This window comes from Zingiber officinale, chromosome 5B (genome assembly GCF_018446385.1).
Source record: "Zingiber officinale cultivar Zhangliang chromosome 5B, Zo_v1.1, whole genome shotgun sequence".
NCBI lineage: Eukaryota > Viridiplantae > Streptophyta > Magnoliopsida > Zingiberales > Zingiberaceae > Zingiber > Zingiber officinale.
Genome location: NC_055995.1, coordinates 78,858,530 through 78,874,356, shown reverse-complemented (window position 1 = coordinate 78,874,356; position 15,827 = coordinate 78,858,530). Strand labels below are relative to the sequence as shown.

General features: G+C 37.2%; 1 protein-coding gene across 1 annotated transcript; it reads right to left on the bottom strand.

Annotated features, from left to right (window-relative positions):
• Window positions 1-4,491: 4,491 nt before the first annotated feature.
• On the bottom strand, window positions 4,492-9,562 carry LOC121984625 (monothiol glutaredoxin-S12, chloroplastic-like). Its single transcript, XM_042537660.1, has 2 exons — window positions 9,059-9,562; window positions 4,492-5,231 (listed from the first exon to the last, which is right to left on the bottom strand). Exons 1-2 carry the CDS (start codon window positions 9,488-9,490, stop codon window positions 4,725-4,727), a joined length of 939 nt encoding a protein of 312 aa, XP_042393594.1. The 5' UTR covers window positions 9,491-9,562; the 3' UTR covers window positions 4,492-4,724.
• Between the last annotated feature and the right edge of the window lie 6,265 nt (window positions 9,563-15,827).

Sequence of the window (15,827 nt, the reverse complement as noted above, 5' to 3'; positions counted from 1 at the left end):
GTCCATGATCTGGAGATCAAATGCACTCTACATAGTTCCGAGCCGCGTGGGAATCTTGATCGCACGGCTTACAAAACTCTCCGCTAAATCACACTCCACTTGTAATAGACACGTGTCCACCAATAAATTTTATCTGCACTACGAGCTGTAGAGGATCACGTGATTTTCTTTGGTGGCCCCCGCCGGCGCGGTTGGAGCGGGCGGTGCGGCGGATGGGTTTTTCTGTCCACTTTTCCTAAAATGACTAAGATGAGAAATTACCAGCACGACACTGATGTCAACCCGAATTTGTCGCCTGAGAGAATGGTCGGGAACCTCATATGCAACCCCACGTTATGAACAAATAACTAAGCGGGTAAGTTTTCTGGGTGTACATTAAGGTATATGTGACTCGTGTGAATTTAGTGGCAATCGCAGTATCGTGTCGGAGGCTGACGCATCGCTTTCTGTCGGATCCGCGCTCAACTGTCTGTCTCGTCCCCACACGGTAAGCTCACCGCCCAACGCAGGATAAAAGTATGCGGACACAGAGAAAGATAATTTAGCTATCTTTTACATTCAACCCCACAAATATCATAAATTAGAAGCTCAACTTAATCTACCCCATTGTTTGATCCAGATCACAATCTACAATTGGTGTCTTTTGTCAAAACTAAAAGATAGACTGTAAGTTATTAAAATTCGAAGGTGAAAATATAAAAGTGAGTGAATTTTGAAGAAATATTTAATTTAACTAGAATTCTATCGTATCATTGGATAATGTTTAATATTAACGACAATATGTTTTCTACGAATTCAAATTTGGAGCTTTAAATCCTTTTGTGCTTCTATTTTAAAATTTGCTACTCAAATTTATTCTAAAGTGGATGTTACATTTCACCAGCAAAAGGTCAAATAATTCAACATCAATTAAAAGCAACGCATAATAGAATAGCAGCAATGCATAATAGAATAGCAGCAACGCATAATAGATCATAATTCAATAACTAATACCTGCCCCCGGCCAATAGAACAGCAGCAATGCACGTGGAATCTCGCAGGCATCCATAATTGATAACACATTGTAAAGCATTTTCTTCCGCGGTAAATTTAGAATGTTGGCCATCTACTGTATTGTCACAATATTATTTACCCTGTGATCTATCCCCTCAGATGGATCTAGTCGCTAGCGCATAAAGTATTGCCATCATGAGATATGAGATTCAAATCTCGACAAAGTCGAGATAAATACTTCCCTTATGTGCTAGTCACTGTTCCAAAGACTAGTAGCCGCCCGTGATTTACCTCCTCCGTGTTGACCTTGGGACGGGTTGGCGGGGGCGTTGGGGGCGAGTGTATTCACCTTTTGCCACAATATTTACCCTCTGATCTTCCCTCGGATGAGTCTAGTGATTAGCATATGAGGTGTTGTCATAATGAGATATGAGATTCGAATCTCGGCAAAGTCAAGGTAAATGCATCTCTTATGTGCTAGTCACTATTCCAAAGGCTAGTAGCTGCTCGTGATTTACCTTCTCCATGTTGACCTTGGGACGGGTTGGCGAGGGCGCTGGGAGCGAGTATATTCGCCTTTTGCCACAATATTTATCCTGTGATCTTGTAATTTACCTCCTTCATGTTGGTCTTGGGACGAGTTGACGGGGCGCTGGGAGCGAGCGTATTCGCCTTTTATGCAACAATATTTACCCTGTGATCTACCCTGCAGTCTGGGATTCGAATCTCGGCAAAGCCGAGGTAAATACCTCCCTTATCTGCTAGTCACTATTCCAAATGCTAGTAGCCGCCCGTGATTTACCTCCTCCGTGTTGGCCTTGAGACGGGTTGGAGGGGGCGCTGGAGGCAAACGTATTCACCTTTTGCCACCATATTTACCCTGTGATCTCGGGGGCGAGCGTATTCACTTTTTTGCCATCATATTTACCCTGTAATCTTGAGACGGGTTGACGGGGGCGCTAGGGGCGAGCGTATTCGCCTTTTGCCACCATATTTCCCCTATGATCTTGTCTCCTCGGATGGATCTAGTGGTTAGCGCATAAGGTGTTGTCATCATGAGGTCTGGGGTTCGAATCTCGACAAAGCCGAGGTAAATGTCTCTCTTATGTGCTAGTCACTATTTCAAAGGCTAGTAGCCGCCCGTGATTTACCTCCTCCGTGCTAACCCTGGTACGGGTTGACGGGGTGCTGAGGGCGAGCGTATTCGTCTTTTGTCATCATATTTACCCTATGATCTTACCTCCTCCGTGTTAGCCCTGGGACGGGTAGGCGGGGGCGCTGGGGGCGAGCGTATTCGTCTTTTGCCATAATATTTACCCTATGATCTATACTTACTGCCACCATATTTACCCTATGATTTGACCCCACGAGTCATCCGAAATGGTAAGTGGTGGCATGCTTGCCACATGAGGTCGCGGGATCGAACCGTAGGACTGTCGAGGCGTAAATCCCGGGATCCTGTGCAACTCACTCCACCACCACTTGCCCCCTCGACTGCCGTGATTTACCTCCCTCGTGATGGCTTGGGGTTGGGTGCAGCGGAGGCGATGGGGGCGAGTGATTTCGCCTTTTTTGCCACATATTTACCCTATGATCTAGCCGTCGGGCTATGATACAGCGGCAGGGCATCCAAGTTGTCATCCAGATACCCGCGGTTCGAGCCCCAACTATGACGAATTTACAGGAATCTTTCCTCCAAATGGGGCACGCAACTAAAGGATGTTGGACTTCTAGGATGCCCGCTGCAAGCGCTTCCCGATTTATCCTAGTAGCCGGTGGAAAACTTCCATGGGACCGGGTAGGTCACCCCAGGCTCGACGTTACCGAGCTTGGTTAATCATTTTTTTTTATATTTACCCTATGGCCTTCCCCCCGAGGTTATGGTACAGCGACAAGGCATCCAGGTTGTCACCTAAGCACCCGCAGTTTGAGCCTCAACTATGACAAATTTGTAGGAATTTTTCCTCCAAATAGGGCACGCAACTAGAGGATATTGGACTCTTGAGCTGTCTGCTACGAGCGCTTCCCGATTTACCCTGGTGGCCGATGAGAAACTTCCGTGAGACCGGGTCGGTCACCCCAGGCTCTACATTACCCAGCCTGGTTAATCATTTTTTTATATTTACCCTATGACCTGTCCCCTAGGGACGATCTAGTGGCTAACGTATGAGATGTTACCACCATGAGGTCTGAGGTTCGAATCTCGACAAAGCTAGGGAAAATGTCTCTCTTATGTGCTAGTCATTATTCCAAAGGCTAGTAGCCGCCCGTAATTTACCTCTTCTGTGTTAACCTTGGGACGGATTGGCGGGGGCGCTGGGGCGAGCGTATTCGCCTTTTACCACCATATTTACCCTATGACATGTCCCCTTGGGATGGTCTAGTAGCTAGTACATGAGGTGTTATCACCATAAGGTCTGGGGTTCAAATCTCGACATAATCGAGGTAAATGTCTCCCTTATATGCTAGTCATTATTCCCAATGCTAGTAACCGTCCGTGATTTACCTCCTCCGTGTTGGCCCGGGACGGGTTAGCAGGGGCACTCGGAGCGAGCGTATTCGCCTTTTACCACCATATTTACCCTATGACCTATCTCTTCGGGGTGGTGTGGTGGTTAAGACATAAAGTATTATCACATAAGGTCTTGGGATCGAAACTCAATATGTCCGAACATGCATTCTCCATGTCTTGCCACTTGTACTAATGGTTAATAACCACCCGTGATTTACCTCCTCCATATTAACCTAAGGACGGATTGACGAAAATATTAGGGACGAACGAATCACTTTTTTTATCACATATTTACCCTAAACCCTAAACCCTAAACACTAATATAATAGAAAAACCCTCTCTTCTTCTATTATATTATATGAGTGGATTCCGATTTTCGATTTACTTTCTGACTTCCTATCCCAACATTAAAAGTGAGCTCTTTCCTTCCTCTCCACTCGAAGTAGATTGAATGACTCCTTGGTAGTTTAGCCGTCAAAAGTCTTTATTTGTTGAGTTCCCTAGGGTATTAACCTGACTAAGGTAGAGATTAGAACCCAAAGATCCTAACCTCCGCTTAACCAGATCAACTGCCTACAGAGAGATCACCCCTATAAGCATACATAGAAGCATAAAATATGCCGCCTATTGAATAGTCATATCCCCACTTAAGGGAATATGTAAACTCTGGGAGAACTGTTCAAAATTTAGCCCGGGCGAGCAAGAAGTTCAAAGACAGCGCAAAGGGCACAGAAGAACGTTTTCTAGAAACTGGATGAGCTGTTGGTACAGCAATAAGAATGCTCAATTATCTCGCTACATATGCTTCCCGATTTACCAAACATTAGTACGCCGAATGGTTGAATAAGTTTACCCCAAAAAAAAAATTTTCCTCGCTTATTGTTTAAGATAAAGGAGTTCTTTTGAGCTTATTCGGTATGATGTCCTGCCTTTGACTATCAACTAAATGAGCTCAAGAACGGCCCTTTTCTCATAGTTTTCTCGCATTTATATATATCTATCGTCATGTTATCACTGATTAACAAGGTTATTGTATTGTCATTACAATCATACAATAATTAAACAGTACAAACTCAAACCCGAGCATTTAAATCGTTCGATAAATGCACTAGTGTAAGTTCTAGTACCTTGATATGTAATGATGTTTGAAGAATTATCGATAATCTTGCATCCAGAGTGAGGAAAGTTACTGAACCATGTAGAGCTGATGCCAGTGATGCTATTTTTGCAGAAGTGCAGCCAGCTCCCCCTTCTCAGCCATGGAAGAGATGATGTCGCATCCTCCGACCAGCTCCCCGTTGACAAAGACCTGCGGGAACGTTGGCCAGTTGCTGTAGCTCTTGAGAGTTTCCCGCAGCCCATTGTTGTACTCCTCGTCTAGCACATCAACTGATTCGAAATCAATGCCATGAGACTCCAGTATGCCGATCACCTTCTGTGAGAAACCACAAAGAGGAGCACTTCGAGACCCTTTGATGAATGCGACCACCTTTTTCTCCTTCACAAGCAGGTCGAGGAGCTGCTCTAGAGGGACGGTCAGTTGAACATTGCGACCGGGTGTTAGGCGCAGATCAGGCTTCTTTTGTGGTCGCCTTACCCATGTGTTGTTTCCAGATTGGTTCCCAGGTGGGACTTTCCCAGAGGCTGCAATATGCTCCTCTAACCATGATTTCCATGCACTGGTTAAAACTTTTCGGTCGGGCTCAGACTCGTCTATTAGACCTATCTGCAACAAGGCACAGAAGTTAAATTATGGGATAACTTCACTATCCTTGGCGAAAGGAAGTTTGAGAATCTTTTACTTGTGCCATGTTCTACTGGGTAACGTTTGTAACAAAGCCCAATGGCTCTAATCCAAAACTAACATGGTGCTAGGTCTGATTGTTTAGCATTGCACTATAACATATGTGGACATGCTTAGCCACAGCTCTGCATTACTAGATAATATGATAGCTTGTATCGATCAAATAGCACTAAAAGGTACAAGAGATTACAACATGAGCCACTAAAAGGTACAAGAGGCTACAACCATGTTATCTGTCCCTATAACAAAAATGCTGCATAAGGTGAAGATCATGAAGTTTGAATCATACAGCAAAGATCAATCTCTTTGATCAAGATAGACAAACATAATGTTGGCAAATAGAATGCAAATAATGAGTTAATGACAATTTAGGAAGTATTATAAACTAATCAAGTTGTTAGTATAATAGTTGAATCAGTTAAGAGTGGTTAGGAAGAATAAGCAAATTTGATGATAACTATCATAATGGCAGTATAGACACTCAATGCTATGCTATTTGACAAAGGTTAAGGGTTCAATCCTATACTGTGCACTTGATCATTGTGATAGCTGAAACTTTAAGCTAGCATAATAATTTAGGGAGTTGCTATATTGAAAATTTCCAGCTTATTTGGAGCCAATTATCATGGAAAAGAATTCCCATTAAAGTGAAAAGAAATTTCAATAATATAAACAATTCTTCTTTTTTCTCAGAAGTTAAAACGAATCCCATTTGTAATGGTGGTTTACTGAGTATGCTTGGGTCTTTCCTTTGGAAGTGTTTCTTAATTAACTAGAACTAAAAAGAGCAGCCCGGTGCACAAAGCTCTAGCCATGCGGGGTCCCGGGGAAGGATCCATTGTACGTAGCCTTACCCTATTTTTTGCAAGAGGCTGTTTCTAGGATTCGAACCCGTGACCTTTTGGTCACAAAGCAACAACTTTACCGTTGCGCCAAGGCTCCCCTTCTCTTAATTAACTGGAACTAACTGAAAATAATCTATAGTCAAATCAAGTGAGGTTAGGAAGCCTACCCCTGTTGATTGGATTGGCAAATCCCAAATTTTTCAGTAAATGGAATTCTAATTCTAAAAGTCTCGTCGTTCCAAACAAAGGAATAGCTCAAAAAAATATAGAAACTTCAAACTAGTAAGCCTAACCTACACAAAGAATATATATATATATATACACCTGATCCTCTTCCATTGACCTTTTACAAAATTTAGTTAGTTGATCCATAGCAACTCGAATTCAAGAACCCAAAGTGGACAATGCCCTCACAGTAACAATCAAATTTCAGTAAACACAAACAGATACTAGAAATATATTAATCATCCAAAATACTACTGCCAAGTGCCAACATCCAACAATCTTAATATCGTATACTAAACTGAAGATCAAACAGAAACACAAAAGATGGGAAAATCCATACTGATTCCAGTCATATAACTACCATAAACTCATTCAAATGTCTTAGGTGACAATTTATTCCTCTTATGACTTCAGATTCATAAAATTCCACACAGGTTAAATGCATTCTATAAACTAACAAAAAACCTGAAGAACAGACAAAAGGTCAAATGATCTTTTTAGATCTTATTGCTAATTGTTAGGGACCTCTATCTATCTGAATATTGTAAATATGAGGTTTATTATAAGATCTATGATACCCTTTTGTGGTTAGACAGAAAAAAAAATATTTGTTACTTAAAGTAGATTTTAGAAGATTCATCAAAAGGAACAACAAATGAAATTGATTCGAAATTTACCCGATTGATATATCTAAAATATCGAATAATAAATAGAGGAGACAACCTAAGTACTATTAACCCTAATTTTCCCAATTTGTTGTATCAGAGCCAAGCCATATTGCCCATCAACTGACTTCTCCTCAAACGCGAGATCTTCGTACTCCTTCCTCCCATGTGGCAAACACCAATTTCTCCATCAGCCTTCTCTGAGGACCATGTCCAACCGCTTCTCCCACCTACAGTCCTGATCCCATCACTCTATCTGCATCCACTTGCGATCTGTGAATGACGCCTTGAAATCCCGATTGGCACATGAACATAGAACAATGTTCCTGTCCCCACCTACAACAGACAACCACCTAGCATCAACTTTTATTCCAGAATCAACCTCAAATTCTGAACTTTTTATTGATCTTCCAACAGCACTTATATAGTTGTTCTATTTCTAATCACATTTCTTATTTCCTATCTTATGTTACATTGTCACCTAGCTAGTCTCCCTATACTTCTTATTTGGCATCACACTTCCCAAGGCTATTTCAAGGTGCTCTCACATTCAAGGTGGGAACAGACTATATGGTCAGGAAGAAGATCTAAGCATTACATTTTAATGTTTGCATGGAAGCGGTATCCCTTCCTCCTAGTAATTCCACAGTACGTTGAAAATGGGTATTACAATGAAAATAACATCACAAACATTGTGAGTTGATAGAAAGCTCAACTGGTGGCTAAATAATTCATTCAATTATGTGCTTATATGGATAAGATATCCACACTGGAATGTATCCCCTGTATTTGGTAATTTGAGATTTCTTATAAGAGGAAGAAGCAATCTGTCATAGCTATGTTAAGTGTAGAAATAAGATATAGGATTATTATCTTAGTTACATGTGAATTTATCTGGATTAAAAAATTGACAACCAAGTTGAGTGTGCTCCTAATGAGAATAAAATTGTACTATGAAAACCAAGCTTTAGCGTGCATAACTTCTAATCTAGTGTTCTATAAAAAAATAAAATACATCAAGCTTAATTGTCACTTTATTAGAGAAAAGAAAAGGTGCAATCCAATAACCATTTATAGGGTTGTAAATGAACCAAGCGTTCTTGAACAAGTTTGGTGTTCGGTTTGATAAGAGCTTGTTTATGTTCATTCAATATACATAAGGTTAATTAAACAAACAAGCTTGAACAACTCGTTAAGCTAAACAAACAAACTTGAACACATATGTGTTCAGCTCGTTAACGTTCGTGAACAATGTTCGTGAACAACGTTCATGAACAATGTTCACGAACTATATTTATTAATAAAACTCTTTTCAATATGCTAAATAAATAATAAAATAAATAAATAAATTTAAATTATCAAACTCAATAACCAATCAAACAACTAAAAGTTTCAAACAATCAAACAAGCTTGAATGGAGAGCTTGATAACATCTAAACGAACCAAACTCAAACCAAGCCCGAACCAAGCTCAAGCCAAGCTTGAATTGAGAGCTTGATAATATTTAAACGAACCAAGCTCAAGCTCATAAAAAATAAACCAAGTCAAGCTTGAACACTCATTTCAAAAGCTTGGTTCATTTTAAACTCGGCTCGGCTTGGTTACCTTATCAAACAAGCTTGAACACCCCAAAGTTCGGCTCGGCTTCTTTACAACCCTAACCATTTATCATCTCCAATAACCAATTAGAGGAATTTCTAGGTCTTTGATAATATTAGAATAAATATATATGTAATAGGTTGGGTTTTCATAATATTTTTGAACTAGTTGAAGGGGAATGGTAGAGAACTCTATGTGAATATCATAAATATAAGAGATTTATTGTGCGTAGGTGAATAATAAATTTAGGTAGAGAAGACTAGCAGACTACTTATGAATTATTAACCCTAACCTTCCCTATTACACTAAAAATCAGAACTTGGCAAAAAAAAAAAAAAAAAAATGAAAACCGGTTTACAATTAATACAATTTCTGGGGCCAAGCAATTAGCTTAGTTCACGCAACAAGAGAATACCTTGACCGAATGGCAGAGATCAGGGACAAACTTGGAGTGGCTGGCGATGCTGCTCGCGACGTTGCGGGAAATACCTACAAACTGTAGCTCCCCATCCGTATCGTAGATCCCGTACACGCCAGCGCCAGATGGGAATTTGCCGTCCAATTCTCCAGGTTCTTTGGGAACTACGACGAGCTCCGCCTCCGAGAGCTTCCCGAGCGCGGCGCAAACGAAAGGAAAGCGAAGGGGACCTCCTCTCCCGCCATCCGGAGGGGCGAAAGCAGATCTCACGTACGACGGACAATAAATCAAAGAAATTGAAGCGGAAAGGGGAGAGCGAGAAGAAGAGAACGCGAAAGATATGGGTTTGGGAAATCGGGAAGAGGGAGAAGGATGGGATGCTAGGGATTGAGGCGCGGAGACAAAGTGGAAAGAGGAAGAAGACGCCATGGTTGGTAAGGGAGGCGAGCTCTACGCCTACTGCCCTACTCTCCTCTTCCTAGAGGAAGGCGGTGAGACTGAACGAGATAGTAACCCAACGGAACGGATCGGGTCGGGTGAGGTTCCAAATTCATGAATCCGGTCCATCGGATTATTGGGTCGTATTACCGGTTCCTCAGGCCTAAAGATGTCAAATCGGACCGGAACTATGTCAGGCCCGGTTAGCCTGTTTCTTTAATATACCGGTTGAGTCCAATCCACTCTGTGGTGGACTAATCCAGCTTAAGCCCACATTTTAAAAATAAATAAATAAATAAAATAATCATCCTTTTTTTCTTTTTAAATACTCGAATTGGGCGACATTTGGGACCGTGAATGGGTTGGGCCGTTGGGTTGAGGTATAACCGAGCCGCTCCCTTAGAGGTATAAATAAAAGAAATATGGAAGTATTTTTTAGGATAAATAAAAGCACTTGGGGCTTTAAGGGAGTGTTTGGTAAATTTTTTTACTAAGCACTTCTTAAATTCTAACTACATGAAAATATTTTTAAGTATTTATAAATGTCAAATTTTGTTTCAGTTTCTATGACTTTTACTCCAAAGTAATAATTTAATATTTTTTACTTACTTCTATTTTTTTATTTAGGATCTAAAATTAAAAGTTAACATTAAATTTATCATTAATAGTTATCACTATATTTTGACCTAATTTCTCTTCTCATTCACGTCACTTTCTAAGTCATTTATAAATTTTTAATTATATTTTATTATAAGCATTTATTTTTTAAATAATATTTTATATTTTTATATAATTCACATTTCTAAAAAAAAATTTATACATTTTTTATGTATTTGTATAAATCTTGTCATTTTTTAGATTTTTATTTTTATTAATTTTATATTTTTTTCAAACATTTATGTTATAAAAAAATAATTTTGATACAATATTCAAAGTATAATAATAAATATATAAATATATTAGTGATGGTGTATCAAAATTATATTTAGATAATTAAAAAAGATTAATTTATATAGTTTAAGAATGTTATTATTATTTAATTAAAAATTAAGTTATTAAGTAATTATTCATCAAACATTTAAACTTTACTTTATATTAATTTTTTACTTCTATTTCCAAACACTACTTACTTTAGCTTCTCACTGACTTCAAAATAATCACTACACTATAAGAATTATTTTTAAATAAACAAAAGCTTTCACAAACACTCTCTAAATTTACTCAATCAAAAGAGAAAATCGTCTATTTTCAAATTAATCAACCAAAACTTAAACGTCAAAATTATCATTTTTTCTAAGACAAAAGTTGAAAAGGATCATATTTTTTTCTCCAAATTATTAAAGGGAGGCTACACATTACTTTTTAATAAAAAGACACTCTTTTATCTTCATATCCTCTGGTGTTATTTTCATTAATATGTCTTATCTAAATTATGAATCAGTCGAGTCTACTGAACTAGTTATAATTTTGTCACGTCCAGGATTGACTCTAGTGTGGTTAAGGTGGGATGTTCCCATTTCTATTAATAAAAAAATATTAGTATTTATTGAATAAAAAAATAATTTAAAAATATCTAAAGATCTAATTATAAAATTTAAAATGATTGTATATTTTTTTTTTTTTTTTTTTGTAAAAGTGTTAATAATAAAAGAGAAAAATACCCATGGGAGGGAGCTCGATCATATCTTTTCTTCCTCTATTTTTTTATTTCTTCCTAAACCCTAAATTCACTTTTGTTCTATGTCTCACACTCAAACTCTTCACTTTCGCTCACTTTGATAGCCATCGACAGACACCTTCCTAATTCTCACACTATGATTTTCAATGTCGTCGTTGTTACATTCTTGCATCACCACTGATGTCTACTAACACTACACATGTACTTAGACCCTTTGAGATTTCAATTTAAGTAGAGTTTTCTTATTTAATCCACGTTGATTTAGCTTGGTGCATAATTAAATGAAAAATAATTTTATATTAGTCAATTAGTTTGTTTGATCTCTTTTTATTATGGTAAAACCCTTATTCTATTAATAAAATTATTTTTATAATATCGATTTTATTATTATTTTTATATAAATACAAAAGATTTAATTTTTTTTCATCGAACTCTTTAAAATCTAGGGTCGGCCTTGATCGTGCGTAGCAGTTATAATTCTATAATTATTACATGTATTTAATCTTGTTCATCTACCATTCAGATTATAGTAAAATCATAAAAACTAGTTACAATTTCATAACTTTTACAATGTCTATTTGATCTACTCACCTAACATTTACTTAATTTATTCATCTGATCAATTCAAAATTTAGACGAGAGATAATAATAAAAATAATATTAAAAGACAAGGTTTAATAGTGGGAAAGAGTGGTCTTACCAAAAACAGAGAGAGTAAAATAGGATGCCCTGGAAGCATGATTTGGAAAAATAAAAAATAAAGCCTTCTTTATTTTTGTCCATTTTTTCTAAATATAAATGTTATATGGTACTGCTTTTTAAATCAGACAATATCCAAAATATAAAAGTAACAATTACGATGAATTTTAATGAAAGTCAACTATGATTGATGATTGACATCACTTTTAGTAGTGTAGCCGGTCCAAAGGCAATGGAACCATTCCAGAGGTGAGCGGCCACTTTGTTGGGTTGATGTACACTGTGATGGACCCCAGCGCCGACTTTTTTTGCGTGTTTGATTCCTTTTTACTGAAGTTGGTTGAAACTCCAACTTCTGCATTTTTTTTTATTTCCTTAGATTTTATTGGAATGAAACAGAATATTTAAATTCATAGTTACATTTACGTTTGTTTGCTAACAAATATATATATTTTTTATAAAAAACAATATGTTTTTAAGATTTTTAAATCAGAATAAATTAGTCTTTTATGTTTTTGATATAATATTGAAAAAATATTTATTAATATTTAACTCGTATAGTTTATTAGGTTAACAATTAATTTAATTAACTTTCTAGTTCGATTAGTCTAAATCAACTGACCATCTCGTCTTATCAGTCATAGGGCAAAACGTGAAGAAAATGACTTTAATTATCGTTTGAAGGAATATATACACGATTTCAACTGACAAAATGGTCAACGGAGCTTTTCTCCTTAGTGGGCCTTGCTCACGTGACACTATCTTTGTGATATTACAAACAATTTGACTTTTAAAGTCATTAGAGTTGACTTTCTTGAAAAGAAGAGCGAAATGTTGACTTGTTTTTCATATTGTCAACTCCTTTCCCGTAAGGTTTAGGCTCCACGGAACTAATTTATATTTTAGTCCAAGTACATTTCTATCTCAATTGATAAAATTATGAAATTTAAAATAGAAATTTAACTTTTATATTTTCAAAAGGCACATTTAATTTTTATTTTATCACTTCCATATGTCACTACGGTGATGCATCCAAAAAATAGTATTACTACAACATTACATTTTATTTTTTTTTTAATAAAAAATAAATATATATCATTAAAGAAAAAGCACAAACATATAAAATCCATCCATCTATTCGCATACAAGTGCTGACATGTATATCTTCACTTTTACTTTCTATGTAATCTGTCTCAGAAGTATTCTGATCGATTACCCATCCTCCGTATGACCACAAGGGATTAAACATCAATCGGTCTCTGTCATCGTTGTCAAAAACAAATTCAAAATAGACACCATCTGGTGGTGTCTCAACTCTGCATGCATCCAAAACATCCTCAGTGTCTATCCTCCATTAAGCATCCTCAATATTTGTTCTCCGTCATCTAGCGGTGGTATGGGTCCTCTGGTATCCTTCGATAAGCTGAAGACGTGCGTGAGTATGCTCGTGTTAGTGTGTGTATATATGTGACAAATCATCTTTATATATTTTATAGATAATTATTTCATAAAAATAAGTATTTATCGTTCATTATTTATTTTTCTTTACATATATGATTAATCATAAAGTCTCATAGATTAATGGGTATATTAATATGAAAATAGTCCTTGATCGGATAAATATCTATGGATATATAGATCAACGCTGAGTATGACTAGGTCAAGATAGACCAAGGGATGAATATCCAAGTTATACTTACGGGTGCCTTAGCTTAGAGGTACACTCGACATGACCCAATTAAGAGGAGACTACATATTAAACATCATTGGTCTTTCTACTTATGAACAAATGTAACTGATTTTTTGACTTGAGATCTTCATTTATTCTATGCGTGGAGTTATGTACTTTGATATCGTTAAAAAGCAGTCTTTAATCGGATTATGATTAATATGGTAGTTGGATATATAGCAAACCTTAGAGAAAATAATATTGAGTCAATAGAGGATTCATCGCTCTCTTGGATTAGGAATTAACATCCTGATCGCTTGATAGAGATATTAGTGACTCGAAATCCATGATCATGGGAGGAATGATTTACCATTCAAGAGAAGTCTATTATATATTGGAAATCAAATAACAATGAATTTGGTAATGATGCATAATATACCGAATTAATTGGGATGTAGGCTTAGATGAAAAGATTGAATTACACAGTAATCGGTTTATGGTGACTTATAATTTATGACTGATATTAACTTTATCGCGTTTGGTGATTAAAAATTGTTGTTAGACGATTACCTTAGTCTGTGTATGACTTTACATTGCCTTCTTGTATAAAACCTAGAGGGTCACACGTATAGCACGTAGACATGAACATTATCTATGATTGATTATTTGAGTGGATATTAAAATGAATCAATATTACTATTTTTGAATTAGAATTAATTAGATTATTAATTAATTTTGAAATATCAAAAGATAGTAGAAATCAAGATCAAATATGGATTTATTTGATCAAAAGAAGAGAGACTTCAAATAGCCATAATCATAATGATTAATGAAGAATTCAAAGAGTCATCATAATGATAATTAATGAAGAATTCGAAGAGTCATCATAATGATGATTAATAGAAAATTCAAAGAGTCATCATAATGATGATTAATGAAACATATGAAGAGTCATACCTCTTCATATTCCTTGGAGGCTATAAGTAGCCATCCTTGGAAAGATTCAAGTGACGAACTTTTTCTCTCTATTTCTTCCTCGAAATCTTCTTCGCTTTCTTCCATCGAAAGAGATCGCTAGTGCTTCCAAGGCTTTGTCAATCCAAGAGGCTAGCACCTAGTGGATCGTGTAAAGTTCGTGATCTAGTGCGTCTGGATATCACTAGAGGAGTTACACGTGAGACTCTTATCTGTCTGTGATATTATTCACGTCTATCGAGGACTTGAGGTATATTTTATGTTATTTTATATAAAACTATATATACCAAGAAAAGATTCATGATTAAGTATATGTATTCCCCTGCGCTCCGATTACAACAACTCATGCCACGGGTCCAATGTCCTTAGTCTTAGCATATGGTATCTCTCGTTGCAACGACCACCCACTAATCACTTTTAGCAAGTGATCGATTGTTAATGAATTTGATGTGACTTTACTATGAGCCGTTTACTATGAACTATATAGATCTTTTTGATGGATTCATTCACTCTCTTAGGCTTTTTAGTAAAGCGTTAGTCATAAATATATTTAGAACGTCTTTATCGCAAGTCGTTTACTACAAAATAGATATATCATTTTAAGGTGGATCTATTCACCTATACATCCTCATCATCAGGACTCTTTCTCATATATAACGTAACTCGCACTCCACATAGTATACTCTCTCTCTCATGTTGCCTTCCTCCTCATCGCTTTGTATACTCTCCCTCTCATGTGGCCTCACACTATACACTCTCATAGAACAAATATCTACTAACTCTCCATCTGAGTTGATGGCATGCTTCTCGAACCGTGCTCCCTCCAAGATAGTCCTCCACTCTAGATGTCCATCTATATGTCTACTCCAGCTTCTAGTGTTCATCTTTATTGTCTTTGAAGCGGTCTACATGTATCTAAAGCATTTGGGTTTGACTGTGTCTGAATAGGAGTATACCTCGCTAGACATATCGCAATCCATCTTTGCAAATGTGTAGCAGTCTGATCAGAGTAGACATCAAGCGTCTTATAAACATGCATCTGTATCTTACTGAATACCAACTCCCCATCAAACTGCATCCCTTCAAACATGTTGTAGTTTCTCCCTCCAAACATGATGTATCAATGCTGACATGGCGAGGTGAGGTGTCCTGGTTAGAGTGGAGGCCTTCGGTACTAAAGTCTGAATATCCGCATCATACGTCGATACGTGGCCATCTCTGGACACATCTGTAGCCAAGCTTTGACACTCCCCCAAAGATGGTAGATAAGACCACATCTAAAGAACACATGATCTAGTGTCTCCTCC